General features: G+C 42.4%; 1 protein-coding gene across 1 annotated transcript in view; it reads left to right on the forward strand.

Moving 5' to 3' along the window:
• Positions 1-506: 506 nt before the first annotated feature.
• The window catches only part of pibf1 (progesterone immunomodulatory binding factor 1), a 42,306-nt gene continuing 14,859 nt past the window's right edge, over positions 507-27,953 (forward strand). The window contains exons 1-13 of the mRNA XM_080739790.1: positions 507-869; positions 1,174-1,445; positions 1,984-2,084; positions 7,479-7,677; positions 8,682-8,801; positions 8,911-9,044; positions 9,680-9,788; positions 10,387-10,506; positions 11,286-11,347; positions 19,685-19,810; positions 20,085-20,183; positions 25,622-25,787; positions 26,245-26,395. Coding sequence (XP_080595916.1) covers positions 1,179-1,445; positions 1,984-2,084; positions 7,479-7,677; positions 8,682-8,801; positions 8,911-9,044; positions 9,680-9,788; positions 10,387-10,506; positions 11,286-11,347; positions 19,685-19,810; positions 20,085-20,183; positions 25,622-25,787; positions 26,245-26,395 — 1,654 coding nt within the window. The 5' untranslated portion in view covers positions 507-869; positions 1,174-1,178. The remainder of the gene's footprint in view (positions 870-1,173; positions 1,446-1,983; positions 2,085-7,478; positions 7,678-8,681; positions 8,802-8,910; positions 9,045-9,679; positions 9,789-10,386; positions 10,507-11,285; positions 11,348-19,684; positions 19,811-20,084; positions 20,184-25,621; positions 25,788-26,244; positions 26,396-27,953) is intronic.

Below are 27,953 nucleotides of genomic sequence, written 5' to 3' on the forward strand. Positions count from 1 at the left end.
CATCATTTTTTATACAATTATTATTTGTTAACAACTCGTAGCTGTCGGGACGTGTAACCTTGTATTATTATTATCATCTTCAAAACATTTTAAAGTGGTGAAAATAGCCGATCTACAAGCACACAACGCCTCGCATCAGGCGTTGAGTGCTTGTAGATCAGCTATTTTCACTATAATTATTATGCAACACTCTTGTGTGATGAAGTATGGCATTAATTTTAAATTTTTAAAATGTGACATTATTCTTGTTTTCTGCCCAACAACACGAAATGTAAATGTGTGGAGTGCTGGTAATCATTAGAAGTGCAGGCTACTGACTATAGAGGGCACTGCAGCCAGAAATTGATCCCCAGCTTCCCCTCTTCTGTGCGTCGTCGTTGTTTGTTGGTCTGTGAAAGGCAAGCGAACCTCCATGGATGGATGTGTAAACTGATGTCAACCTGTTGGCGGTTCGGAGCGGCGGGACCATTGAAAACAACTGTCGTTGTCAGCTCCTGTGTGGAAGATCAACGTCACGTTTGCTGCAAAAGTTCACAGGCGAGGCTTTAAGTTTAGTGAAAGAAAAGAGTTGATTTAGATTAGAAACTAAACGTTACACAGAAGTCGCCTATCGGTTAATTCTTCTCAGTCAAAGTTGGGTTAAAATAACTAAACAGCTGATGTGTTGATCAGCTGATCATACATACACCGCCATGCATGCTAGCCTTTAACCTTTAACTCTTTAATCTTTAAATTAGTCTCTAATCTGTTAGTACCCAAGCAGAGCTGCAGTGACGATAGTATACACTCACTACTCACTACCTGCCTGGTCAGGTGAAGAAATCTGCTCTGAAAGGTCACTTACAGGCGCCGCCTGCAACTCAAAACTGGTAAAGATTAAAGACAAAGACTATCCTTACCTCCCCCTGACCCTTTTACTGTAAATACCAATAATTTAGTATTCTGTTTTATTATAGTATTTTTTTTTCGACTGTTTTATGATATTTTCTGCATAGTACTGTGTTTTATTTGTCTGTCATTGAATTTAATTTAAACAAGCCCGGAAGCTTAATTTCTTGTGGTTTAAATCCTTTTAGTTGAATTTGTATCAGTGAACTGTACTGTCCTTTACTTAATTTTCCTATGCAAACTTCGAATAAAGTATTCAATCAAAGGGTGGTCTACTCAATACAGACAGAATGCCTCCTAAGAAGCAGCAGCAGAAGAAACCCACGGCCAACGTGTCCAGCTCCCTGGACATGGAGTCGGAGGACATCAGCCTGGAGACCACGGCCCCCACCGAGGACAACGTGTCTTCGTCCGACGAGCAGCGGGCCGGTTCCCAGAAGGTGACCCGTCAGCTGATAGAGAGGAAAGAGCTGCTCCACAACCTGCAGCTGCTGAAGATAGAGACGTCCCAGAAGAACCTGGTCATGGACCAGATGAAGGCCGATCATCTGACCAAGGCACGGAGGCTGTCCATATTAAATATTTCATAATGTCATTCATATCAGACACCTGAAAACTGTATTCCCCTTATTATCCCTAGCCTTCAATCAAGCAGTCATATATTTTCATATTCATGTGTTGTATTTGTAGTCCTACACCAGCCATTTTAAGGACCAACACAGGTGTTTTGATAAACGTAGAACATTGGTTCTATGCCAATCAGACAAATTGAACACCTGTGTTGGTCCTCAATATGGCCGGTTTAGGACTACAAATGCAACCCATGAATTGTCGATTCTGACGTGTCTTGGACACTTTTCCAAATAGCGTTTGAGGCCTGTAAATCGACATAGTACATATTCATACTATGAAGTGGCAAAGAAGTGAAAATGGACAGGGATGCTATTTTTTGTGTTTGGGAATGAGAGAGCCAGACACACAGAATTTGGATATATGCATGATTACTCCTGCATCGACTCTGATATCCTGGCTTCAACAGCAGTTTTATAGAACATGTGTGATATCTATTTGTTGGGTTGTGTTCTTACATTTTAGATGGAAGAGCTAGAGGAGAAGCTGAGCGACGCCCTACACCAGAAAGAAGTCCTGGCCCTGCGTCTGGACAGCCAGCTCCAACTGTCTCAGGAAGACAACCGGTGAGGGGGAGTGAGGTGGAACCAACTACATGGTAGTAAAGTTAGCCTTGCCAAGCTATGTGCAGGGTTCCCACGGCCATGAAATTCCTGGAAATATTTTGAAATTAGAAAAATATTTTTCCAGTACTGGAAAAGTTTTGGAATTGATCAAGGGTCCTGGAAAAAAATAACTATGCATTGTCTTTCGTTATTGATTTTGTTAATACTGAAATGACAAATTAAACATTGGCCAAATTGTCAAATATTAGAGGCAGAAATTGTGAAATAGCAGATCTACACAGATCTGCTCACAACGCCTCGCAACGCTAGGCGTTGTGAGCATGTAGATCGGCTATTTTCACAATAAAACCGTGTTATACAAAATTCCTCAACTCTCTTCAAATATGATTATTTCGGGGGTCACGGCCTGAAAAGGTTGAGAACCACTGGCATACACTACCTGTCTTTGGGCATTGCGCATAGGATTAAGCGACTCGTTATTGAGCTGAATTATTGTTATATAGTCCTGGAAATCGGGTTAAATATTCTGGAAAAGTTTTGGAAATTAATTGGTAAAGATGTGTGGGAGCCTAGCTCCTGTTTCTGGACATCCACAAACAGGAGATAGGTACATGCCCCAGCCATGGTGTACACCCCCTGGACATGGATCTAGTATGTCACTGTAGTAGGGTAGATCAGAGGCTCCCAGAGCCTCTGATCTACCCTGTTTTTTGAAGACCCTCATGGTGTCTAGTTATGATTTCTTCTTGTTGCCGTGGTCAACTAATGTCCCATGGGGTTTATTTTTAATGCTTTGTGCACCTACGAAAAACATTCATTAGGCTAAAAATGGACCCCACAAAACTGTGCAAAGTGATGAATCATCACTAAACCACAGTTTTGTCGGTTTTGTTGGGTAGATTTTTAGCCCAAGGAATCTTTTTCGTGCAAAACACATGCTTGCAATGGATTCAGAATCATGAAAAACCCCTAGTTAGACCCATCACATGCTACTTAAAGAAGATTTTTTGGGAGGGTCTTTTTTTCCTGTATAGTAAGTGAATGGTTAGGTGCAAGAAATCATAAAAAAGAAACCCCATGGGACATTAGTTGACCACGGAAACAAGAAGAAATCATAACTAGACACCATAAGGGTCTTTAAAAAACAGGTTTCGAAAACATGTCGTTCAGGTGGTCTGGGAGCCTCTGATCTACCCTACTGCGGGGACTTAGCCCCAATCCAACCCTTGATGCTGAGTACCAAGCAGGGAGGCATCTAGCCTAGTAAACTGACTCCTCCCATCTTCAGTTCGAATCTGCAGAGGAGTCTAGCCTCCAAGCAACACAAGCCATTCGGGCGGAAGCAAGCGCTCTTCCTCGCCAATCAGCATTCGAGCTCAGGAGCTCTGTGATTGACAGTGCGCTTTGGCCAATCAGGGAATTCTATGACGTCGCTTCGGTGCGGAAGCGATCTGTTTGTTTTTCTCTGCAGTCTGCAGTCACCGTTAACACAGTAGCTTTTTTGATACACTCGGACTGAACGACCTGCAAAAAACACTCTCCCGTTTTTCTCTATGGATGTTTTTCTTCAGATGAAAGGCAACTGCAACAACGTTTAATTTCGAAAGGTACAGTAGACTAATAATATGTATGGCTTTGCAATCTCGGTTCTCTTGCTAATGTTTTCGGTCTGAAAATGATTTAATGGGACAGACTGTGCTAACATAGGTAGCCTAGCTATTCTCCTGTGTACTCGTTGTATTTTTGTGGAAGGAACTAATCATATCATTTTTTGCACTCACCATAGCTTTGGCTTAATCTAAACCATTTCCATATAGAGACAGTCATTCTGGCAGGAATATCGCCTGTGACTTGTGCTGTTTGTCCTTAAATATATCTGTAACATAGACTACATCTAGCCCTGAAGCATGGTCACTCATGACCGTCATGTTTCAGGGCTACTTTATATCAAACCTAGTTTTTAAGCCACTATACTGTTTGCATAATGGTGGATGTTCAGTTTCTGTTGTTGAATACTAATTGATTGGGCAATAGGTGCTGACACATCTGTGATCTAAATGCACGTATTCACAACTTAAATCACACCAAGAACTAGGCTACAAGTTAAATTTAAAAGACCATTGTCTGTTATTTTTGTTGTGATTGGGCCGTTCTTTGTAGATGAAAATACATGAATTGACCCATACAACTAATTAAATGTATCCTTTAGCAATGTAAAACATTTGTGATAGAATCATTACCAAAAACGTATGACAATCAATCTTGTCTCTTTCTCCTCTAGGAAATGGAAGCTGGCGGATGACTGCATCAATGGACAGAGTTTGATCCACACTGGACAGAGTTTGATCCACACATGCATTGGCTGTCATCAACAAGTTTATTGACAATATTTGTATGGTCTCAATAAAATAAATACAATTACAGAAATCAATTATAGGAATCATTCGTTCCTCTTAGGAATACACAGAGATGATGTCTACTTTCTAATTTCATAAGAAGTTGACTGTATCTTTGCTTTAGTGTCATTTATTAAACACTTTTTTATAATATCACAGTATTAGAGGAAAAGAACATCAACACAGTAGTCAGTCTTCTAAAGAAATTATTCTGTTTTGTTTAATTAATTTTCTCAGTTATATCTAAAGTATTCATCACTTTTCTGCTACTTCTCTTCAGCATGTACATGTACAAACCAGTATACATTGTATACACTTATTATCTGAATACCCACTGATGGACTGTAAACATGTGTAAATATGCTGCTAACCTAATATCATGGTTGACAAGGTTTAAATGATTATTTTGATCAGCTGAAAATTAAATGTATATGTAATGATCCTGTAGTGTTTACTACACAATTACTTTGTCCTCGGGTGTGAAACATTTACATTAGAGGAACCATAACTATTTAAAAGAAATGCAATAAGGGAGATGTTGCACGGAGGTCTGGAGTCTTCAAGTACAGCAAGAGGATGAGCCATTAAGATGGACGACAGACAGCAAGGAGATGTGTGCTCTCTCCAGTTCCATGTATTGGTGTTGACCTGTTAGAAAAATAAATAACAATGGGTGTTGTTACTCTTAAGGCAAAACCATTTTCTTAGATCGGTCATGTTGGCAGGCATTTCGCCTGTTGCTTAGGCTTTGTTATTCGTGTCCTTTATATCAATCTATAACAAACCATTATATAATTATAACCATTATAGATTTTTAAACCACTGCTGTGTTTATATTGGTGGACAATGGACATACAGTAAGTAGCCTCGTAAACCTAGACATACAGTTTCTGTTGAGCAGTAAAGGAGTTGCATAAAACACAGTGGTTGATATAATGACTAGTTAGTTATTTTACATTGATAAAAATAGAAAAGGAAACCCGCACACTCTGCTCCAAATGACGAGCGTTTATTGACGACATTTCGAGCTACAAGCTCTTCATCTGGTCTGGATGAAGAGCTTGTAGCTCGAAACGTTGTCAATAAATATTCAGTCATTTGGAGCAGAGTGTGCGGGTTTCCTTTTCTATTGTGATATTTCTCACCCAGCACCTCATTAAGAGATGTGCGTAATATTTTCTACTTTTGATCACATTGATACAAAGCGAAGTATACACAGGGAAGTTAGCAATATTAGCATTGCTAGATTCCATTAGCCACATCTTGTTGTAAAATGCAAAAGACATAACCTCAGCAAGGCAAAAGATCGCAAAGTTACTGTCTCTTGACTATACCTTTTGAAATGATGTTGCCTTGGTTTCATCTGGAGAAGTCCATGGGTCCATGCCGGTCAAACAATATAAACATTAAAACGAAATGGAGGCGCAGGAGGGAGAAAGCAGTGCTTCAGCGTCTTCTTGCAAATATATCCGGCTAAACTAAGCAGACAAACACCAGGCGTCCCTGATTGGCTGAAGGGGTTGTCTGTCAACGCTCTACTCCCGCCCATGCTCCCGCCCAGCCCAATCGCTCTGACACTGCTGGAGGCCAGTCTCTCCTGCTCGCATTCGAATGAAGGCAGGAAGGGAGACTGGTTTACGAGGCTAGGAGGCATCAGGTCCTGTTTCTTTTTATAGTCTTTGGTATGACCCGGCATGGGGAATCGAACGCCGTCATCACAGTCTCAGGGTGGAAACTCTAATCACTAACCACAAGGCCACTGAGCTACTAGGAAAAATGATAAATTTGGTAGGTTAGTGATAACACTAGACCTTTTCACAGTTGATATAGACCTTGTAAATCATGTGTCCAAGTTTATTTGTGAATGCTAACAGGTGATAGGAAATGGACTTGGACCCAAGCTGTTCCCTAGCAACAAATTCACTGACGAGATCTATTGCATCTGTGATTTATTATTGTTATTATTATTATTTGTATTTTTATTATTACCTTATTCATACATTAATTGTATTTATCTATGCCCCGTTAGGCTATTCATCCAAGAGTCTATAGCATTAAAACAGCATTTCCATATTGCTAACTTTTACAGTACAAAATATACATTCAACACTGTCATATTCATCGGTGACATAATACATAATCTAATAGTATTACTACTAGCAGTGTATTTAAAATACATTCACATATCCAGACATAGGATGTCACAAATACAAATCCATAACAATATAAACCTCAATGTCTAGACAGTAAAAGTACTGGCATTGTAAGTACCATCCAAGTGAAGTGACTGTCCTGTTATGGATAAGATACAAGGTGCCATTCCTCGGTGCAATGCACGTCCATCCCTACACCGTGGATACAAAGTAAAATCCTCAGTGTTAAATCATTTAAATCATGAATTAGTAACTCAGAGAGTACCAATGTTACATTTGTGCCTCAGAGAGTATACCAATAGGTGTACACTCTGAGTTAGATTTCCACCTATGACTTTACTGTGTAGGATAAGAGCCAAATCAAATGCCTAAAAAGTGTGATTAAATGTAAGATAGGGCTGTCACGATTATGACATTTTACATGACGATTAATTTTCTCTCAAATAATTGCGATTAGCGATTTAATTGTGGTTTTGTCATTGACAATTACATTTCTGTTTGGCTTTTAGGCTTTGAAGTTGCACATGGTAGATATGACACATAACCTAAATATACAAAGAAATTACTGACATATTTGACAACTTTATACTTTTAAAAAAAAGAACATTGATAGTGGAAATAGCCGATCCACAAGCTCACAACGCCTCGCGATGCGACGCGTTGTGAGCTTGTAGATCTGCTATTTCCACTATTTCTTTACTTTAAAAAAATATATGAAAATGTTTCAAAATGGAAACGATTATGACAATTATGAAAAATAATCACGATTATGTCAAATAATTGCGATTAGACGATTATGTAATAATTGTGACAGCCCTAATGTAAGACATACATGGTACCTCCAGGAAGCAGCAGGCCCTTCGTAAGCAGGAGATGGAAAGCATCCTGTTGAGACAGCAGCAGCTGGAAGAGACCAACCAGCAGCTGCGTGAGAAGGCCGGGGAGGTGAGGAGGTCCCTCAGAGATGTGGAGATCTCCCCAGAGAAGTACCAGGAGCTCCGGGACCTGCCAGAAGATAAGCTCTACATCACAGAATACGTAGCGGTAAGTATGGAAGCGTAGGAGGAGAAGACAATGAGGGGGAAAAGAGTAGAGAATAATGAGGTGTTTGTTGGAGTAGAAACTGGATATAGTGTCATAGAAGAAATAATTATAATGTACAGAGTCTGGGAAATGTTTGGATTGTAATTTGTAAGTGTGCTTTCAACCTTTAATTCCGAATATATTCCTGGAAAATTCCTAGTGTCAGGAGAGCAAAAACTATTTAACTTTTTGTAAAAAAGAAAAAAAAGAAAATTAGTTTCCCTAGTGTTTTATGAGCACTGTAGAATGTGGATTTGCACTCCCTGCATATAACCACTTTGGCAACCCAAGGAACCAACTGTAACGTTTCATGTCCTGTGCGGGAGTTTATGTTCTGTAGGGTGGAAAAGAGATAACCACGCCCCAAACCCATTTTTGAAGCTTGTGATTGGCTGAACCGAAGGAAGGCAGCGCTCCATTGTGGTCTCTCGGACCACGCAGTGGAGCACCTAAACCTAACCTTAAACCCTAACCTTAACCTCAGTAAAACTAACGCGGGTGAATGCTAACCTGGTGAAATGCTAACCTGCCGACGCTGGTGAATGCTAAGACGGCGCGCCTTCGCCATGTCCACCGAAGACGAGTACTCTATCCCGTTTCCACCCTACAGAATGTAAATTAGCGTCCTGTACGCTTGTTTCCAACATCATGTCAGGTTGCTGTAAGACTGGCTGTAAGATATCATATCATGGGCATGGCTATAATGAGGTCCAGCCATACGATGGGCTCACTGTTCACTGTTCAAGATATTTACTGCGCATTCAGTCTTAAGCAGGGACAGAGTTTTCATTAAAAGTATTGTATTAAGAGTGACGATACGACTCGGTCACAGCAGCTCTCTCGCTCTCCTCTTGGAGGTTTAGGGGGTGATATTTATATATTTCTTTGATGTACACATTTGGACAGGTGCCTGTTTTTTTGGAGGAGTTGACTGTTTGCTTTGTGTTGTTTCTGTGTGAGGTCAGATGAGGTTCTATGAGGTGGTGGCTCCATTACGGGCCCAACTGTCAGAGCTGCATGTGAAGAGAGGGACTTTGACTGAAGAGCTGGACACGCACAGAACCCAGATGAAGGCCCTGATGGAGGTAGGATACACGCATGCATGTGCAGATTGCGCGCACACACACACACACACACACACACCCCTTCAGTGATGTGACGTGTGTGTGTGTGTGTGTGTGTGCGCGCGAGCAGAGCTATGAGGAGGAGCGGCGTCTGCGCACAGAGTTGGAGTTGAGGAGCCAGAGACTGACCCTGGAACTGGCTGATACTAAACAACTGATCCAGGAGGGAGATTACAGACGTGACAACTATCCCAACCTCAAACGGTGTGTGTGTGTGTGTCTGAGAGAGAAATAGTTGTATTAAAAAAATCCTTTCAAGTCTGTCTGTCTGTCTGTCTGTCTGTCTGTCTGTCTGTCTGTCTGTCTGTCTGTCTGTCTGTCCCTCCGTCACGTCACACTTTTGCCCTACTCTGATCTCTGCCACCGTTGGCCCTACCGATGGCAAACTTTGCACACACACTCCGTGGATGGCAAATCACAACCTCCGCCCCTGATGTCTCACATGGCCCTCCTCTAGCGCCACCATCAGGCCGATTTTTGCAGAACACATTTTTGGACACTGCTACAGATTTTGGCCGAAAATCACGCAAAGCGGTACACTGTATCTCTAGTCTAAAGTCATGTCATCAACATGGATATGTCCCATTTCCCATATTCCCTCCTGATTCGCTATGATTGCCTTCTAAAGTCTTTGTATAATGTGACGTGACGGTCGCTTATCTCCCGATTAGGAAGTCTTACTGGTCTTAGGTTCTTTGTGTGCTGTGTCTTGGAGTAACTGCGAGCAATGTGTTTGTCAGACTGACTTTGTTCTCTCTGTACTGTGTCTTGGTGTAACAGTGAGCAGTGTGTTTGTTAGACTGACTTTGTTCTCTGTATGCTGTGTCTTGTGGTAACAGCGAGCGGGACAGCTTTGAGGCAGAGGCCAAGGAGCTGAGGAGAAGAGTGGAGACGTTGGACCTAGCTCACACTGCCCAAACCAGGGAGAGAGACAACCTCAGCAAGGAGGTAACACACACACACACACACACACACACACACACACACACACACACACAGGTAACACACACACACACACACACACACACACACACACACACACACACACACACTGTATATTATGTATAAACTACGCAGTCATTTTTACAAGAAAGTAGTCTCTGACAGCTTGCACAAGCAAGGTGGTTTACATAAACATGTCTTCCTTCAAGTTCACCAGTATGCCTGCTGTCCTTTTCACGTGGACCTTTTCCGGAAGACATACAGTATATCTCTATTTCCACTCCATAGTTAAGCCTCCACAGAGTTATGAATATTAGCTCACACATAACTCACTCATTTCTTCTACAGTAGCTTCAAACAGCATTCAACCTCAGATTTCTTTGTATTCTCAGATCTTTTACCGTATGTGCTCACAAATGTAATTAATCTTTTGTGTATGAGCATTTTGCAGCATATTTTCTTTTTTCTGTTTTTTACACAGAATTCATCAAATTTAATAAAATAATCTATGCTAATGAAATATCTTCTTGATGTGCTGTTGTCTCCTGCCTTTGCGTTGTGCTATAATGAGGATACATCCACTTTGTACTTCTACCTCCTGCAGGTGGCGACATTGCAGCAGTCAGTGACTCTACTGCAAAAGGACAAGGACTACCTCCACAGACAGAACATGGAACTTAGCATCCGCTGTGCACACGAAGAAGACCGCCATGAGAGACTACAGGTCTGTGAGATAGTTTGAAGGCCTAACCTACTCCTGAAGGCAATTTAAGATTTTGTTGCACACCCCTTTCTCTTCCACTGCGGATAATACATCAGAATAAATTAGCCTTCAGGCCTCTATTTCACACTTCAACTGTGGATAATGCATGACTTTGTTGAGTGAAAAGTGTCAAGTTACTGTCAAGTTTGAATTAGCCTTCGGGCCTCGATATCTCATGAAGACCCTGATTAACCCATGCTTTAACCACTGAAAAATAGCAGATATACAAGCTCACAGCGCGGCACCGAGTGCCGCGCTGCAAGCTTGTAGATCTGCTATTTTTGAAAAATCGTGAAAATTAGAATTTTGGCCCGATTCTATAAGTGTCTTTTGAATCCTTCTAAGATTTTTGGAAAAACCTATGTTTCTATGGCAGCAATCTGGCCAGCCATCGTCAAAGAAAAGGTCCTTTTCACTTAACTGGAGCTCAGTTAGTCTGTTCTTGAGAGACTACTATGTCAGTGGTTCTCAAACCTTTTCATGTGAAGGACCCCCAAAATGACATGTATTTGGCCACGGACGCCCATCTCAAAATATTTAGTTCCAGGGACCACCCAGAAGCAAAATTTGAGTTACAAACGTTTGCTTTGAAAATACATATTGTCAAAGATTTGCACACATTTTCACAAAAATAGCAGATCTACAAGCTCTTGTATATCTGCTATTTTTCACTGGTTAAAGCATTCAATAAATCTAGGCCTAAATGGGTTAACGTGCGCTCGCTTCGTCTTTCTCTTCAGGTTCAGCTTGAAGATGCCAAGAAGGCAAGAGAGGATGCCTATGAGAAATATGTGGCTTCCAGGTGAGGCATTTGCTGTTGGACCCTAGTCCAGATGTTCTCAAACGTTTCCATGCCAAGGACCCCTAAATCAGTGGTCGGGCCGCGACCCCCAAAATAATCATATTTTAACTGGGGACCCCCACCCTGACAAGCACTAAGAGTTGAGTCATTACATTTTGTATAATACAAAATATTTTCCTCTCCTTTCCAAATGGAAAACCAGTTAGTGCCAGTTAGTGCACTAGCGCCCATATGTTTGGGATGGTTTAGCCATAACCAGCTGAAACCTAGTAGCCCTACTCATCGATTTAACAGCATTTAACAATTACTATTCAAAATATAAGGACATTTGAATTGGAGAACAAGGAATGTTCCACATAATCAACATGCAACAACTAAATAACATACCTAGCATCTTATCTAACTCAACTGGAAATGAGCAGGAAGAACAGATGGAGATATATAATGAAAGAATAATCATAACGGGTGAGTAGGGGTGATAGATGGGTGCCCTGGCTAAGACTGAAGAGGTAAGCACTGTAGGTAGGAGATGAGATGGGAGTCTGAAGACGTGGGGTTTTTGACTGCCATGGTTGATCCGGGGTGACTGCAGTCCTGACTGATGAATGGAGGTCATTCCACAGGTTGGGGGCCAAGAGGATAAGGCCAGATTCTCTGGAATGTTGGCCTGGTCGGTGTAGGGAAAGGAGGAATACTAGATGAGTCTTGTTGGCAGTGTGTGTTGCCCATTAGCTGTAGGGTTTTGCATAGCACCAATACCTCACTCTCCAACTGCCCTTGACATTACTACACATGTCGGAGTTCCGACAAGATGGCGACCGAGTAGGACGCGTTTGTTGAGCTCTGTGGAGGTGCATAGTTTTCACATTTTTTAAGCCCATTTTTTACTGCCTTTATAGTTCTTTTGAGACTTTAAACGCCCAAAACACTGGTGAGCGTCTGTTTTTGCAGTTGTTTCGTGTTTCATGCCGAATACGATTAACACGAGGTCGAGGAGTACCAGGTCTCCGACCGCAAACGCCGACAACATGGCCGGCGCAATGCAGGGCGACGCTGACGCTCCGGTTACAAAGAGCATGCTGCGCGAGGTCCTCAAGGAATCACTGAAAGAGTTTATGGATGGTTTTATTCAACCCATGATGCTTGGCTTGGAGAAGAAATTACTGAAGAAGATTGATGACTTCGGAAAGGAGCTGCGTCCTGCAGTCGCCACGCTGAACACGACCGTGGCTGAACAGGGGGAGGCCATTGAGAACTTTGGTTCCTCCATGGACAGTTTGCAGATGTGTATCACTGAATTGGAGAGAAGATGTGCTAATCTGGAGGAGAAGCTCGTCATAGCAGAAGACCGGAGTCGTAGGAACAACATAAGAGTGATTGGGATCTCTCCTGGGCTAGAAAAGGCTGACCCAGTGGCCTTTATCCAGTCTTTTTTGCAGAAAACATTCCCCGACGAGTTTCCCGACTCCCCCCCGGAGGTGGATCGTGCTCATCGGACCGGCAATCCACGTTCTGATAAGCCAAGGGCTTTCCTGGCAAGGATCCATTTTTTCCGGGTAAAGGAACGCATACTCCAGCTCTCCAGGAAAGCAGGCCAACTGACATACAATGGCAAAAAGGTGTATATTTTCCCCGACTGGTCTGCTGAAACATCAAAGAGAAGGGCAGCTTTCGGGCCAGTAAAGGAATTCCTACGTTCCATCACCGCGGAAGGGGTTAAATACGGAATAAGGCACCCGAGCAAATTCTGGATAACCGTGGATGAGGCGACTTCTACTTTCAACTCACCCAAGGAAGCTCTGGCCTTTTGCAAGGATAAGTTCAAGACTCCAGGTGCTGCGGACGAGACTCTAGCTACGCAGGATGATGAGACGACAGTTACAGAGAACTAACTTTTACCAGGGACACTTTTGCTTTCGTGATCGCGTGCTTTCAAACACATTCTGCCGATGTGATATCCTTTTGCCTTTAATGGACTGTTGGTAAGCTGGCTGGGACTTTGGAGATGACTTTTACGCAGCGTCTTTCTTTCCTCACTCTCTCCTCCTCCTCCTCCCCAAAGGGTGAGTTGTTAATGTAAGCCTACTTATTGTTTCGGACTCATCATCTGACTTGACGTTGTGTTTTCAAGTGTTTCGTTTCATAATACCTATTTTATTTGTTTTATTTTTTAACAAGATCTGTAAGCAGATGGGTGTTACTCGTTTTAATTTAGGTTACCGCAAGGAGAGAGGATTTAGGGCTGCTAAAGCTATAAGCATAATTCACTGTCTTTTTTGTTTGAATATAATGGACATTGTTCTTGTTATTATTGTATTCCTTTTCTTTGCTCTTATTGAGCGTTGTGCTGCTTACTATATAGGTCTAGAGGGTTTTATCTCTCTCTGTTAGGCTTTGTCTAACGTGTTCCGTGTCGCGGTTCGGACGGAGCCTGCTCTCTCTATCGTCTTCCCTCTATGTCTCTCTATCTATCTCGGCTTTCCCTCTCTCTCTCTCTCTCTCTCTCTCTCTCTCTCTCTCTCTCTCTCTCTCTCTCTGGCTCTCTCGCTCGCTGTGTGTGTGTGTGTGTGTGTGTGTGTGTGTGTGTGTGTGTGTCTTTCTCTCTCTCTCTCTCTCTCTCTCTCTCTCTCTTTCTGTTAGGTAATGGCGGCTATGTTGGTTGTTAGTTTATGGTTCGTTTATGCCGCCTAAAACGCTACTTTTTCGGGTAGGAGGGCGAGACTGGGCTTTGGCCTTTGTATTGAGTAATGTAGCCTACTGTTTAAGGTGAAACAGATATAAATAATATGGTCTAAATTGTGAAGGCTCCGCGGTTCCAGAGACCACTCGCTCTCCCGCCCTTTCTCTATGTCTCTCTACCTATCTCTGCTTCTCCTCTCTCTCTCTCTCTCTCTCTCTCTCTCTCTCTCTCTCCCTGGCTCATTGACTCGTTCTTTTTTTTCCTTTTTTTTTTCTAATCTCAATAGCTGGCGGATGTACGAGCTCGTGGCGCGTTGGCTCTACGTGCTTGTGGATCCGCTGTCTGGGGGGGGGGGGGGGGGGGGTAGTTATTTACCTACTTTACTTGTTAAAATGTTAATTTACTTGTTAAAATGTTAATTTCTTGATGGGGGGAGAGGGGAGCTCTGTATTGGGATATTTATTTTGTAGTCGTGATTGGGTAGGTTCACTGTTTGAAGTATGGTAGTTTACTGTTTAAGACGGAAACAGACTTAACTAATATGATTGACATTTATCTAAGTTTGCACTGGCCTTTTGGGCATGTACAGGGAGCTGTATATGGCGCAGTATGCATTATGTGTGCTGTGTTGTATATGGTTTCCTGATCATACATAACTGTGTTTTATGTAAATACTTATGTATACAGACTTTTCTTTTCTTTCCTTTTTTTTCCCCCTTCTAATTAGTAATTGTGGTTTGTATGCATGGATGCATGGGGGGGTTGTATGTGGCGCAGTATGCATTAACACTGTGTGTGCTTTGCTGCATATGGCCCCCCGGATGTGCTTTTAATTTCTATTTCTAACTACATATGTAAGTGCATATATTTTTATATCATATACACTGATTTCCTTTTTTATTTATTTTTATTATTAATATTATATTAGTGCCTTGTCGTGGTGACAGCCTTATTTCCACTTATCTGTCACAAGTGTTTGGTTATTTGCATTAGCGTGGCTTATAGGGCTTTATCATATTCTAAGTGGGCCTAATGCTGGACTGATTATTATTATTACAGTTGTTATAGTCCCCTCAATTTTTTTTTTTTTTTTTTTTCCCTTTATTCTTTTCTTTTTTCTCTCCCCCTTCTTTACTAGAAATGTTAACATACCATTCTCATTTATTTAAGTGATATGAAGTGGGGAGATTGATCATAATTTGAGCTGATGGAATGTTTAAGAGCTATTCAGCCACAAGAAGGCACTTTTTTGTTGTTGTTGTTTTTACTTTGGTGATCTGTTATATATTTACATAACCACCAGAGGGCAATGTATGGTTACTTTTGGGCAGTTACTTGTTTGCACTCTCTGACAGAGTGAAATGAAGGTTGACTAATAGGTTGATGGGGTGGGGAACTGTTTTTGTGCACTCTGATGCTAATGGGGTTTTCCCCCTCAAGCTTCAATGTTATGTGTTTTTTTATGTTCGTTTGATGTTGCTTTTTCCTTTCTGTTCCTTTTGGGGTTGTTTTGTTTTTCTGTTGGGAAGGTTTGTTGTGAGGGACCAACTAGGAAATTCTAAAATGTTCTACTGTGCTTGCTGTGCGTATGGTTTGAACCACAATTATGACAGAATATAAATTTCTAAGTTTCAATGTAAGGGGAGCGAATATACCGCATAAGCGAACCAGCATTTTGGGGGTTTTGCGATCTAAATCAATTGACTTTGCATTTATACAGGAGTCTCATCTTTTAAAAGAGCATTCCAACCGATTGGCTAATAAACATTATCGTGTTTTAGCCTTTTCAGCTGCTTCTTCCAAAACCAAGGGAGTAGCCATATTGGCTAGACGTAACCTTAGGTTGGATTCTTTGGGTGATTGGTCTGACAGTGACGGGAGGATAGCTGTTGCTAAAATCCGCTTGGAGGGTAAAATGCTAGCACTAGTCTCTGTGTATGCTCCAAATGTTTTAGACAAAGAGTTTTACAAATTACTAACTAAAACCTTATTGGAACTGACGGATTTCAAAATCATTGTTGGTGCTGACTTCAATGCAACATGGCAACATAACCTAGATAGATCCACTGGGGTAGAAAGCAGAGAACAAGCACTAGCGTCTGCAGAACTACGTGCTTGGGCAAACTCAACTGGCTTACTCGACATCTGGCGTTTAATGAACCCAACGGTTAGAGATTTTTCTTTTCTGTCGGGTAGGCATGCTTCATTCTCTAGGATCGATTACGTTTTTGCCCCTGTTAGCTTGTTTCATAAAATTGCCAAGGTAGAGTTGCTCCCAATGTCACTCTCGGATCACAAGGCGGTGCTGTGTGTTGCTTCACTGAAACAGGTTATAGATAGAGCTCCTAGATGGCGGTTTAACACCACACTGCTGCGCGATGCGGCATTTGTAGCTCAGTTTCAAACTGGTTTGCGTGAATTTATAAATATCAATACAGGCTCAGTTGAGGATCCCAGAATTCTTTGGGATGCAATTAAAGGCTTTATCAGGAGTAATACAACCCTCTATGCGTCCACTCAGAGAAAATTAAGGTCAGCCAAACTGGTGGAATTGGAATCTCGGTTTTCTACTTTGGATAATTCTCTCCAAAATAACTTTGATGTTAGTACAGCAACTCAGAGGGAGCTAGTTAAGAAAGAAATTAACTCCATTCTCAAGCGCCGCTCAGAATTTCAAATGAAACGCACAAGGCAAAACTACTATTTTAATAGTGCAAGACCCAGTCACTTACTGGCTTTACGTCTTAGATCCAATGAGCATTTTGCTGATATTGTTAGTGTCAAATCAACAACGGGAGCCATGGTTACAGAACCCAAAGAGGTCAATGCCACGTTTCGTGCTTTTTATGATGAGCTCTACACCTCCGAGGTCATTCACGATGATGCAGTATGCAATAATTTTTTATCCAACATACAGTTACCAACCCTTAGCGAGGCGGATGCGGAAGCCTTAGATAGACCGCTCCATCTGGCGGAATTACAGGAAGCTGTGCTCGCAATGCGTAGGGGCAAGTCGCCTGGTTTGGATGGGATACCCCCTGAACTTTATGCCATCTTTTGGGAAGATCTAGGTCAGCTGATGCTAGACATGTTTCGATATGCAATTGAAAGTGGCTCTTTCTCCAGGGATGTGAATGTAGCTATTATATCATTATTGTTGAAGAAGAACAAGGATCCCACAGATTGCGCAAGCTATAGACCGCTTTCACTTTTGAATTCTGATCTAAAAGTTTTTGCTAAGGTGCTTGCGCGTCGCTTGCAGGGTTTTATGACCACCTTAGTACACTGTGATCAGACAGGTTTCATAGGAACTAGACTAGCCTCTGATAATGCTAGACGACTATTGCATATCATCGATAGGGCTAAGGAGCTGAGGACCCCCGCCGCAGTGTTGTCGCTCGATGCGTTGAAGGCATTTGATCGTCTGGAATGGTCTTACCTGTGGGCTGTACTAGATAAAATGGGATTTGGTGCTTCATTCATACATTTTGTTAAAGTACTTTATTCTAATCCGTCAGCGATGGTCCTAACCGGTAAGATCTGTTCGCCGCTATTCACGATTGGCAGATCTTCGAGGCAGGGTTGTCCCCTTAGTCCTCTCCTTTTCGCACTTTCACTCGAACCCTTGGCTCAGACAGTGCGTCAGTCTGCAGATATTACTCCTGTTTCGATTAACAACACACAGCATCGCATTTCCCTATATGCTGACGATATTCTACTGTTCATTGAGAATGCACCACAGTCAATTACTCATGTCCTTCAAATCTTTGATCAGTTCAGTTCCATTTCCGGCTACAAAATTAATTGGACGAAGTCAGCCCTTCTACCTCTAAATGATCAGATGAGATCTGCTATCCTGCCGCCCATAATCCCAGTAGTAAGCCAATTCAAATATCTTGGCATAGATATTTTCCCCTCTCTTCAGGCTATTGTTAAGAACAACTATGGTGACACTCTAAATAAGATTTGTCTTGATTTAGATAGATGGTCATCTTTGCCCAACTCTCTCCAAGCTCGAGTTTCAATCATAAAGATGAATGTTCTTCCTAGGGTTAACTTTGTAAGCTCTATGCTCCCTTTGCCACCACCGCCGCAATACTGGAATAAGCTTCACTCTTCGATATCTAAGTTTGTGTGGAAAGGGAAACGCCCTCGTCTTAAACTTTCTCTATTACAGCGTGCTAGAGATGATGGCGGCCTTTCATTGCCCAACTTTAAATTTTATTATTGGGCCTTCACGCTCCGCCCCCTTTTAAATTGGTTTAACCCAGCAAATAAGGTTTCTTGGAGAGAGCTTGAGGAGAGTTTAGTGCAGCCTGTTGAATTGAGAGATCTTATCTATTCAAACATAACTACACATCAATGCAAAGTTCGCTTTGGACCTATCATTTCTCATTTAGTGGCAGTATGGAGAGCAGCTGAAAAGATGTGTAAGATTGATTGTAAATGGAACTTATTTTCCCCAGTGTTCAATAATCAAAGACTTTTAATCGAGGATCGCCCCATTCGCTTTCCAAGGTGGAGGGCTAAGGGGATTCGTACATTAGGGGACTTATTTGATAGAAATGGTTTACGACCTTTTCGAGATTTGTGTGACATCTTCAATCTGCCTGGAAATACCCTTTTTTTCTACTTCCAACTGAGATTGTCCATGAGGACCTATGGGGTCCCATGGCAAGCTCCCCTTAGATTGCACCCCTTCCATGAGTTTATCTGTGATGGTAACAGAACAAGAGGTTTGGTTTCCACCCTCTATGGTTTTTTATTAGACTGTAGTTATGGGCCCCTATCTGTTGATACTGTTTGGAGGAATGATGTACCAAATTTGGACCCTGACTTTTGTTGGGACACAGTGTGGTCTAACATTAGGCTATCTTCTAGAAATCCAGACCATCAACAAATTCATTTAAATTTTGTTCATCGGACTTATTTAACTCCCCGCAGACTATGTGCTATGAGGATTTTGAATAATCCCAACTGCACTCTCTGCGCCTCAAATAGTATTGGTACCTTCCTTCACATGGTTTGGGAATGCCCAAATGTGTCGTCATTCTGGAATATGGTTGCCTCAAAACTTTCAACTATTTTTAGTATTAATATCATATCTTCTCCTTCTTTATTTTTATTAAATGACGTCTCACAGTTGCAACTAAACAATATACGCAAGCGCATCTTCTTTGCTGGATTAACGGCGGCGAAGAAGATGGTAGCTACGCGGTGGAAACCTCCTCATACGTTAACGTTTCGCCAGTGGGCCTTAACCTTTCTAGATATAGTATATTTAGAGCAGTCGATAGCAAGGTTACACGGAGCAAAAGAAGAAAACATTAATATGTGGTCGGACATTGCAGATAAGCTTAAGGCTATGATTCAAGAAATCACTATATAGTGGTAACAGCCTAGCACAGGCATGCACTATTGTACATTCCGTGTTGGTCCGGGGAAAGGGGGTGGGTGGGTTTTCTTTTCCTTTTCTTGTTTTGCTATTGTTTGTGTTTGTCTGTTAATTGCATTTTTCTTTTGATTAATGTTTTACTTTTTCTTGTTCTATTCATATGTATGTCTCTAATTTTATGTTATGGAAAATAAAAATAATTGATAACAAAAAAAAAGACATTACTACACATGTCTGTCATGTCTGTGCCTTGTGCTCCCAGAGACCACTATAAGACCGGGTATGAGGCCAAGCTGCGAGATGAGCTGGACAACATCAGAGTGAAGACCGGTCAGGAGATAGACACCCTGCAGAGAGCCTCCCGGGAGATGTACGAGAGGGAGAACAGGTATCCAGCCTCTCGAACATCTCCAATTGACACAAGAATGTAGATAAAGTAGAAGACGACTGTACAGAGAAAGTGCTTTGTGGGCCAGGGGGCATATTTTGTAGACACCCTGCAGAGAGCCTCCCGGGAGATGTACGAGAGGGAGAACAGGTATCCAGCCTCTCGAACATCTCCAATTGACACAAGAATGTAGATAAAGCAGAAGACGACTGTACAGAGAAAGTGCTTTGTGGGCCAGGGGGCATATTTTGATGGATGTGTGTGTTATGAAAAGGAACCTGCGCGAGGCCAGAGACAACGCAGTGTTGGAGAAGGACAGAGCGATGGCTTCAGAGAGAGACACCCAGTCCAGATATGACCAACTACTGGAACAGTGAGTATTCCTATTTCACACCACCCATGAAGATTTGAGTTCACAATTGTTTACCTCGACAGATCTCCCATGCTTATGTATCATAAGGTTTTTGATTTCTGCCAGTATGTGCAGTAACACCCTGTTCCTAACTGTTAAACACCCCTGCTGACTGGTGCCCTGACCAACCTGCAGGAGGCGCTAGGCCAGCGACAAACATCGCCCTCCCTCCCACAAACATAAGCACTGTGTTTGTTGGAACGTCCAGCCAAGTGGGCCCGATTCACTAAGCTGGTCATGAATAAAGTGCTTGAAGAAGTGTGCATACTGTATCTCTAAGCAAAAACCGACGTGCGATTCACCCAAACGTGTAAATCTCTGATGTGTGTGTCCCTTGTGTTCCTAATTTTTGTCTTGACAGTCACATGTCAATGAATTTACACAGAGAATCATTTGCATTGCTCCACGCCCCATTTAAGACCATAAAATGAAACCGGGAACGTCCAGAAGTATAACGTGACAACGTCACCACTCCTCAAAATGGACAGATCTAGAAGCTTACAACGTGTCTCGACTTAAGTGAACGTTGATAAAGTAATAGCCAGCTCTCACATGTTAGGCTAATGAGAATAAGAAGTTAGTTTGCAAAGTTAAACCTTACAACATAATACTTGGAATAGATATATTAAGCCCTTTCTACCGAACAATCACTCACCTTTGCCGAGGTAAAAAAAAATATATATTCAGCGGGCCCCTAGGTGCCCGCTGGCCTAGTGGTCCAGGTGCATACCACATAGGCTCAGTGCAGCCTGACAGCGTGGTTCGAATCCCGTTCCCGACGACCTTTGCTGCATGTCACTCCCCATCTCTCTCCCTGTTTCCTGTATCCTGTCTATCTCCACTATCCCCTACCAATAAAGGCAAAAAACAAACAAAAAAACAATGTTTGCAATTTTCCATCATGTCTAGCCTAATATGCGTACAAAGATCCTTTGACATTTGTTTTCTTGTTGGGTACATAAATATTTTATTTGTGGTGTGGCACCATAGTTATTGATTTTGTATGAAGAATAAGGCATTCTAATGACATATACGGAAGATTTGGTCTCATAAGTCATGCCTCCGAGCAAATGTGACAAAGAGCAGCCCTCCCGCAGAATTCACAGACAAATATAAATGGATTTTCGTAATTGCCGGTATGTTCAAAATATGGGCATAACTGCTTAGTGAATCGGGCCCAAAGTCTCTGCGGTGGTGGGCTCTCTGCCACCCAAGCGCCCAAATTCTGTTCTTTTGACTTATTTTTATTTTTAAAAAACACACAGGTCACAGCAGTGGGGATTATCTTACAAAGAAATACCCCTGGAGTATCCTTGGGACTGATTTGTCTGAGTACGACATGATGCACCTCCTAAGAACAACCTTTTTTTGTCCTTTTAATGGATTATAGACTTTCTGTAGTTGCGGCAGTCCACTTTGACAGTGCTGTCTTCTGTATGAGGACACTTCAACATAAACTGTCAAGGAACTTCAGAGTCAGTTGTTGCTGGCAACCTGTTAATGATTGGATTTATTGCTCACACTCACTACCAAGGAAATTGGTAAAGTAGGGCGTGTTGGCTTCCTACCACGCATGGATGAGGGAGAAGTGAAGTATGATAAATTAGGCATCCTTACTGTTAAATGCCACTGCCTTCAATTTCCTTCCAACATGAAATATAAAGGGGATATATAAGCCCATATGTTCATGAACCAAAAAACATTTAAGACTTTTGTTCTATTGCTTTGGAATTGGCGTTTTGAATAATGGTCCATATCTGGGTAGTATTGTGTCTTAGTGAGCTATACATTTTTACCCAAAGGGAATTATGAGTGAAATGTTTGAAATGGCCACTAAAATGTTTCTATTGGGCAGCCTGTAACCAGTAGCGACAAATTGTACTTTTTATTATACACAGTACAGTAAGGGTAAATCATTTTGACAACTTGACTACCTAGGATTCCACTGATAGCGCTGTGTGTGTAATAGCGCTGTGTGTGTGTGTGTGTGTGTGTGTGTGTGTGTGTGTGTGTGTGTGTGTGTGTGTGTGTGTGTGTGTGTGTGTGTGTGTGTGTGTGTGTGTGTGTGTGTGTGTGTGTGTGTGTGTGTGTGTGTGTGTGTGTGTGTGTGTGTGTGTGTGCATACTTGCGTGCGTGTAAGTGAAAGCCTGTCATTAGCCTGTGTTGTGGGTGTGGTGCTACTAAAGGTGGTTGTGGTTTTCCCTCTCCTTACAAGAGATCACATGAACCACTGTAATAGTGAGGTCAGAAGGTGACTGAGAAGTCAAAGGTCACTGGCAACTACTAGCTACGAGGCTGGCTCATTCTGACAGCCTTATGCTCAGGAATTACAGCCTGATACACCTAGATGTATGGCGGTTCTGTGCAGTACCGATTTATATGTCAGAGGCAGAATTATTTCGTTTTCTTATAGTGTCACAATCAACTCACAGTTGAGGAAAAAAACCTAGTACAAAAAAACCTAGTACATGGATTTTCTTTTCCTTTTTTGCACAAATCTGGTCAACTCCTAACACTGTGCCACACACCCACACACACACCCACACACACACACACACACACACACACACACACACACACACACACACACACACACACACACACACACACACACACACACACACACACACACACACACACACACACACACACCAGTAGCAGTAGCGGCAGTGGTGTTGTCCCTGTCACTGGGTTACAACTAGTAACTTGTCGTGCCACTCATTCTTCTAGGTCCAAGCCACCAGCTGTTAGCCATTCCTTGTCCCCCTCCCCTCTCTCTCTCTCTCCCTCTCTGTCATTCTCTACTCTCTCTCTCTCTCTCTCTTGTGCTGCGATCACATTCACACTCCGCGCTGCATCCCAGGCCAGCAACGACAGATGCTAGCCACAAGCCCTTAACCCCAAACCCCACGCATGCCTCTATTTTTGGGCCCAAGAATGAAGTGGCCACGCTTGAAATGGCGTCAATGAGCTTTCTAGCACAGAGGGTCAACTAGAATTCTGGTCGTTCTCTTTGGGACTGTCAGCGAGTGTGTTATTTGCCTCGTCATAGAAAGAAGATGAAACAAATAACACACAATATCGTACCATTTCCACTTTTACGTTCAGACCAAGTGGGCTGTAAAATAAATGGGGCGGCCTCAGAGAGATTTCACCTCAGGCAGCCCGTAAATATTCGAGTCAAGTCAGTATTATTGGCATAATGCCCCATACCCCCTAGGGTGAGGGGACGTGGCTGTGGAGATTTTTACATCGCGTTTCAACATCCAGAATGCAGTAGGGATGGGACGATACGAAAATTTCATATCACGATTATTGTGACCAAAGAAATCGCGATTTATGATATTATCGCGATAATCAAAATCCATTATCAGACAAGCTCACGATCGACACAAGCTTGTAGATCGGCTATTTTTTGGCAAAGACATTTGATATAGAGTGAAAAAAGTACCTTTTACCAATTATAGAGGGTTTAAGTGGTACTGGATATGCAGCTCGGCAAATAAAAGGTGAATTGATCCCAGTGCATGACGGTGGACGATGTCACAATAAATGAAATCTCCATGATACGATTATCGTGAGTGTTTTTTATCACGATAAATTATAATATCGCGTATCGTCCCATCCCTAGAATGCAGTCGCTATCGACAGAGTGCTTCACATTCAAGCATGAAATGTCTGTCATAAGTGCGTTGCTCGGGCCTGCACCACGCCGTGCGGATGATGAAATCCCTCAGGGTCAGATGTAATAGAAAGTTATTAATATTATCCAACTGCCTCTGTGACCTAATACAGTATGCGTGTGCGTGTGCATGCATGTGCATACAAGCGTGTGTTACAAAGCTGTGCCCAATACACTGCTGTGACAAGTTCTGACAACTGAAACTGCAAACTAGGTATGCCCTTTTTTTTCCTGTGCCCTTCTTCTCCATTTCTCCATCAGTCTATCTCTCACTCTCTCTCTCTCACTCCCTCTGAATTATTAAACTCTTAACAGTCCGTGTGTGGGTGGAAAGGAAGGCTTCCAACCCTTTCTTTAGCTGCCAGCAACTGCCATTAAAGATCAAACGCCACCAGGAGTGCCATGAGAGAGAGACCGTTTTGGATACAAATTTCTTCCTGCTTGGTGACCTGGATTTGAATTGTTTGATGGCAGATGTCGACAAACCACAAAATTATTCATGGTTCCAGACCAGGCTCATTAATTAGTTTATATTTATACAGTAAACAATGAAATCCTAACAAATGCTTTGTTATCTTGAAAGAAACGGTATTATTTTGTGAAGATCCTACTATTTGTATAGTTTTTATTATTACACCTTCTCGAGTTCTCATACAGGGTAAAACCGGCATAGTGTGGCAAGATATGTACGATTTCACTAGTTGTAGTTAGGTTTTATGTTAAATGGTAAATCAGTCGGTCTCAATCCGTTATCCGGGAAAGGCTGTGAATAGATGTGGTGACCACACATCATGTCTTCTGGGGAGCATCCAAAACGTCAGAAGTTGTAGGATATTAAGGGAATGAGGTGGGAGCAATTTGAGAGATTTATGCTGCTTTGGAACTAAATCCAAATTTGAATCAAATCAATGTGATATTTGTTGCTTTGACAGAGGTATTAGAAGATCATGAACATTTGAGATACATTGCATGCCAGAAGTATAGCGATGAGTGTGGTCTCCTCGAGATTAAGTAGTGCCTCCCAAGTCCTTTTGAACACCTAGTCTATAAAAAAAACAGTATCAAGGTGGATTAGATGGTTTGCCCTACAGTGCTAGGAGTTTTGAAGATGTGGGCAACTTGCTGCCAACTTGATAAACTGCGTTGGTGTACTGCGTTGGTGTACAGTACATGGATATAGTATCTAACACTGGGGTCTTCAACGATTTCAGGCTAAGGACCCCTTAGCTGAGAGAGAGATGAAGCAGGGACCCCCAGTCCCCAGATTCCATATAGTTTCATCGTTTGACAGCACAATCATCAGTGTGTTTTGGATTCATGTCAATTTGTGTTATCAGATATGTAACCACTTGAACTGTCAATACTTAATAAACTTGACCTTTCGCTCTGTACTTAGTCTGCTCTTTTTTCCCCTCTACACCAAACCTCTTTGCCGAAAATAGCCGATCTACAAGCTTACAGCGCCTCGCAGCGCAAGGCGTTGTGAGCTTGTAGATCTGGTATTTTTGGCTAAAGTTCTCAGAATATGGACGCTAGGGTTCAAGTGGTAAAAGAGGAGAAAAAAGGTTTCTATGACTCAAAAGATTTAGAGGACCCCCTGTAGTAACTCGGAGGACCCCCTAGGGGTCCCGGACCCCCTATTGAAGACCCCTGCCCTAACACACATCATATTTTTATATCATCATGTAAATGATGTTTCCTGTGTGTGTTCCTGCAGGTTCCGCCAGCTCCAGATGGGTACAGACAGCAAGGTTGCAGAGATGTCCAACCAGGTGAAGCTCCACTCCTTTGAGGCGGAGCGCGCTCACTTGCTCCAGGAAGAGACCGCCAAGGCTCTGGCCCAGTGCCAGGTGGAATGTGAGAAACAACAGAAGAAGCTGGAGGTAGATGAGGAGTAGGATGTTCTCTTTTTGCCTGTCTCCCCTACCTCCCTCTGTGGTGGACCAAGTACTCAACTCCACTACTTGGAGTATAGATATTGTCCTGGTCAAATATTTACACAACTACAAGCGAAGGTTGCTCAGTCAAAGTTGTACTCGAGTTAAAAGTACAGGAGTACTTGTGTATAAAAATAAGTAACCTCAAGTCATAAGTGAGTACTCAAGCAAAATACAGATACTCAAAAAAATATATGTTCTTAGTTACTGACTGTCCACTACTGCGGACGACCCACTTTCCTTTGAGGAAAGAAAAAAGTGATGGCAGTTGTAATGGTCAATAACGACATTTACCGTTGTGCCACTTGGTGTTTTGGCTGCTAATCAAACAGCAACCGGCCAGGACGATCTCTGCCACTCATTCCTCCTCCTCCTCTCTCTCCTTTCTGTTCTCGCCCCTCAGGTTCTGACCCAGGAGTTCTACAGTCTGCAGTCGTCCTCCGAGAAGCGCCTGACTGAGCTCGGGGCGCACAAGGCTGAGCAAGCAGCTCGCCTGGAGACCTACGAGAAACTGGAGCAAGAGCTCGACCAAGTCACCATGCAGGCTGCCGAGAGTGAGTACCACAATGTTACTACAGTACATGACACAGAGTGAGTACCACAATGTTACTACAGTACATGACACAGAGTGAGTACCACAATGTTACTACAGTACATGACACAGAGTGAGTACCACAATGTTACTACAGTACATGACACAGAGTGAGTACCACAATGTTACTACATGACACAGAAACACAACGCGCTCGAGTCCCTGCCCACCACCACAGAGGTTGTTGGTTCAAATCCACTGTGTGCATCCGGCTTTGTCGGGCGTCTACACCAGTGGTTCTCAATCTGTGGGTCGGGAACCCCCAAGGGGGTCCCCAGATGATTAGCTTAATGTGCAACGTTGTTTTCTCACTCAACAGTAATCAAACCAACATGAAGTGTATAGAGGGTATCTGCACATTTCTACAGTGACAATTTAAGGACTTTTTAATACCTCTAAAATGACAAATTAAACATTGTCTATTGTGAAAATAGCTGATCTACACGCTCACAACGCCTCGCAACGTGAGGCGTTGTGAGCATGTAGATCGGCTATTTTCACAATAGATACAAAAAGTGCTCGTCAGGCTGGGGGGAGTCCTCAGTTAAAATATGATTATTTTGGGGGTCGCGGCCTGAAAAGGTTGAGAACCACTGGTCTACACAAACACAAGTGAGCCGTGTTCGGGGGAGAGAAGCCGGGTGCGGAGTGTGATGTGTGTCACTGCATGTACTTCTACGGGCTGGGGAGGCACCTGTCAGGCAGGGGAGTGTTGGGCGGGAGGAATAGCACGAAAGGCCCTACGTCCTCCTGGTGGGAGCTCCTCACTGGCAGGTGAGCCAGTAATAATTACCTTTATTTATAGAGCACCTTTCAGACATAAAAGCAGTTCAAAGTGCTTTACATTCAAGTTAAAAAACACAGGTTAAAACAAAGTAATGAGTTAAATAAATAAAAGAAAAGGAAAGAAAACATATTAAAAGGAGTTCAGTTAAATTTAAAAGGTCATAGAAGTGGGTTTTTAGCTGCCTCTTAAAGCCATCAACCGAGGTTGCCTGTCTGATATGCAGGGGGAGTAAGTTCCACATTCTTGGTGCATATGCTACCAAGGCAGCTTCATCGTGCCATTTGTCGATAGCTCTGTCAGTAGGATACAACAGCAGTGACAACACAGAAATGGGGATGAATTAATTGGCGTAACGACTAAGTTGGGGAGAAAAAGTGGGTAAAAAAATAATTGGCTACTATACTATAAATACAGTATATATAATATGTAATTTTTTATGTGAGTTCGGTCTTTACAGCAACAGCAGAGACGTCAGAGTTGGTTATTGGTCACTCTGTACTTAACATGTGTCATTTGAGTATGGCGGTAGGTGGTACACATACTAAAGCACACCAGCCCCTCAGTGTGAAAATTTCAAACGGCTTCCACAAATAAATTAATTGCTTATAGTGGAAAGCCAAATAATGTGGATTGGAATGGGGTGGGGTTGGGGGATACAGTAGCTGTAGGATACTATGTTAGGCAAACGGACATGGTTTTAGGTGTTGCGTGTACGTTAATAACCCATTTAGAA

Source organism: Nannobrachium achirus (genome assembly GCF_963921795.1).
Source record: "Nannobrachium achirus genome assembly, chromosome: 13".
In the NCBI taxonomy this organism is placed as follows: Eukaryota; Metazoa; Chordata; class Actinopteri; order Myctophiformes; family Myctophidae; genus Nannobrachium; species Nannobrachium achirus.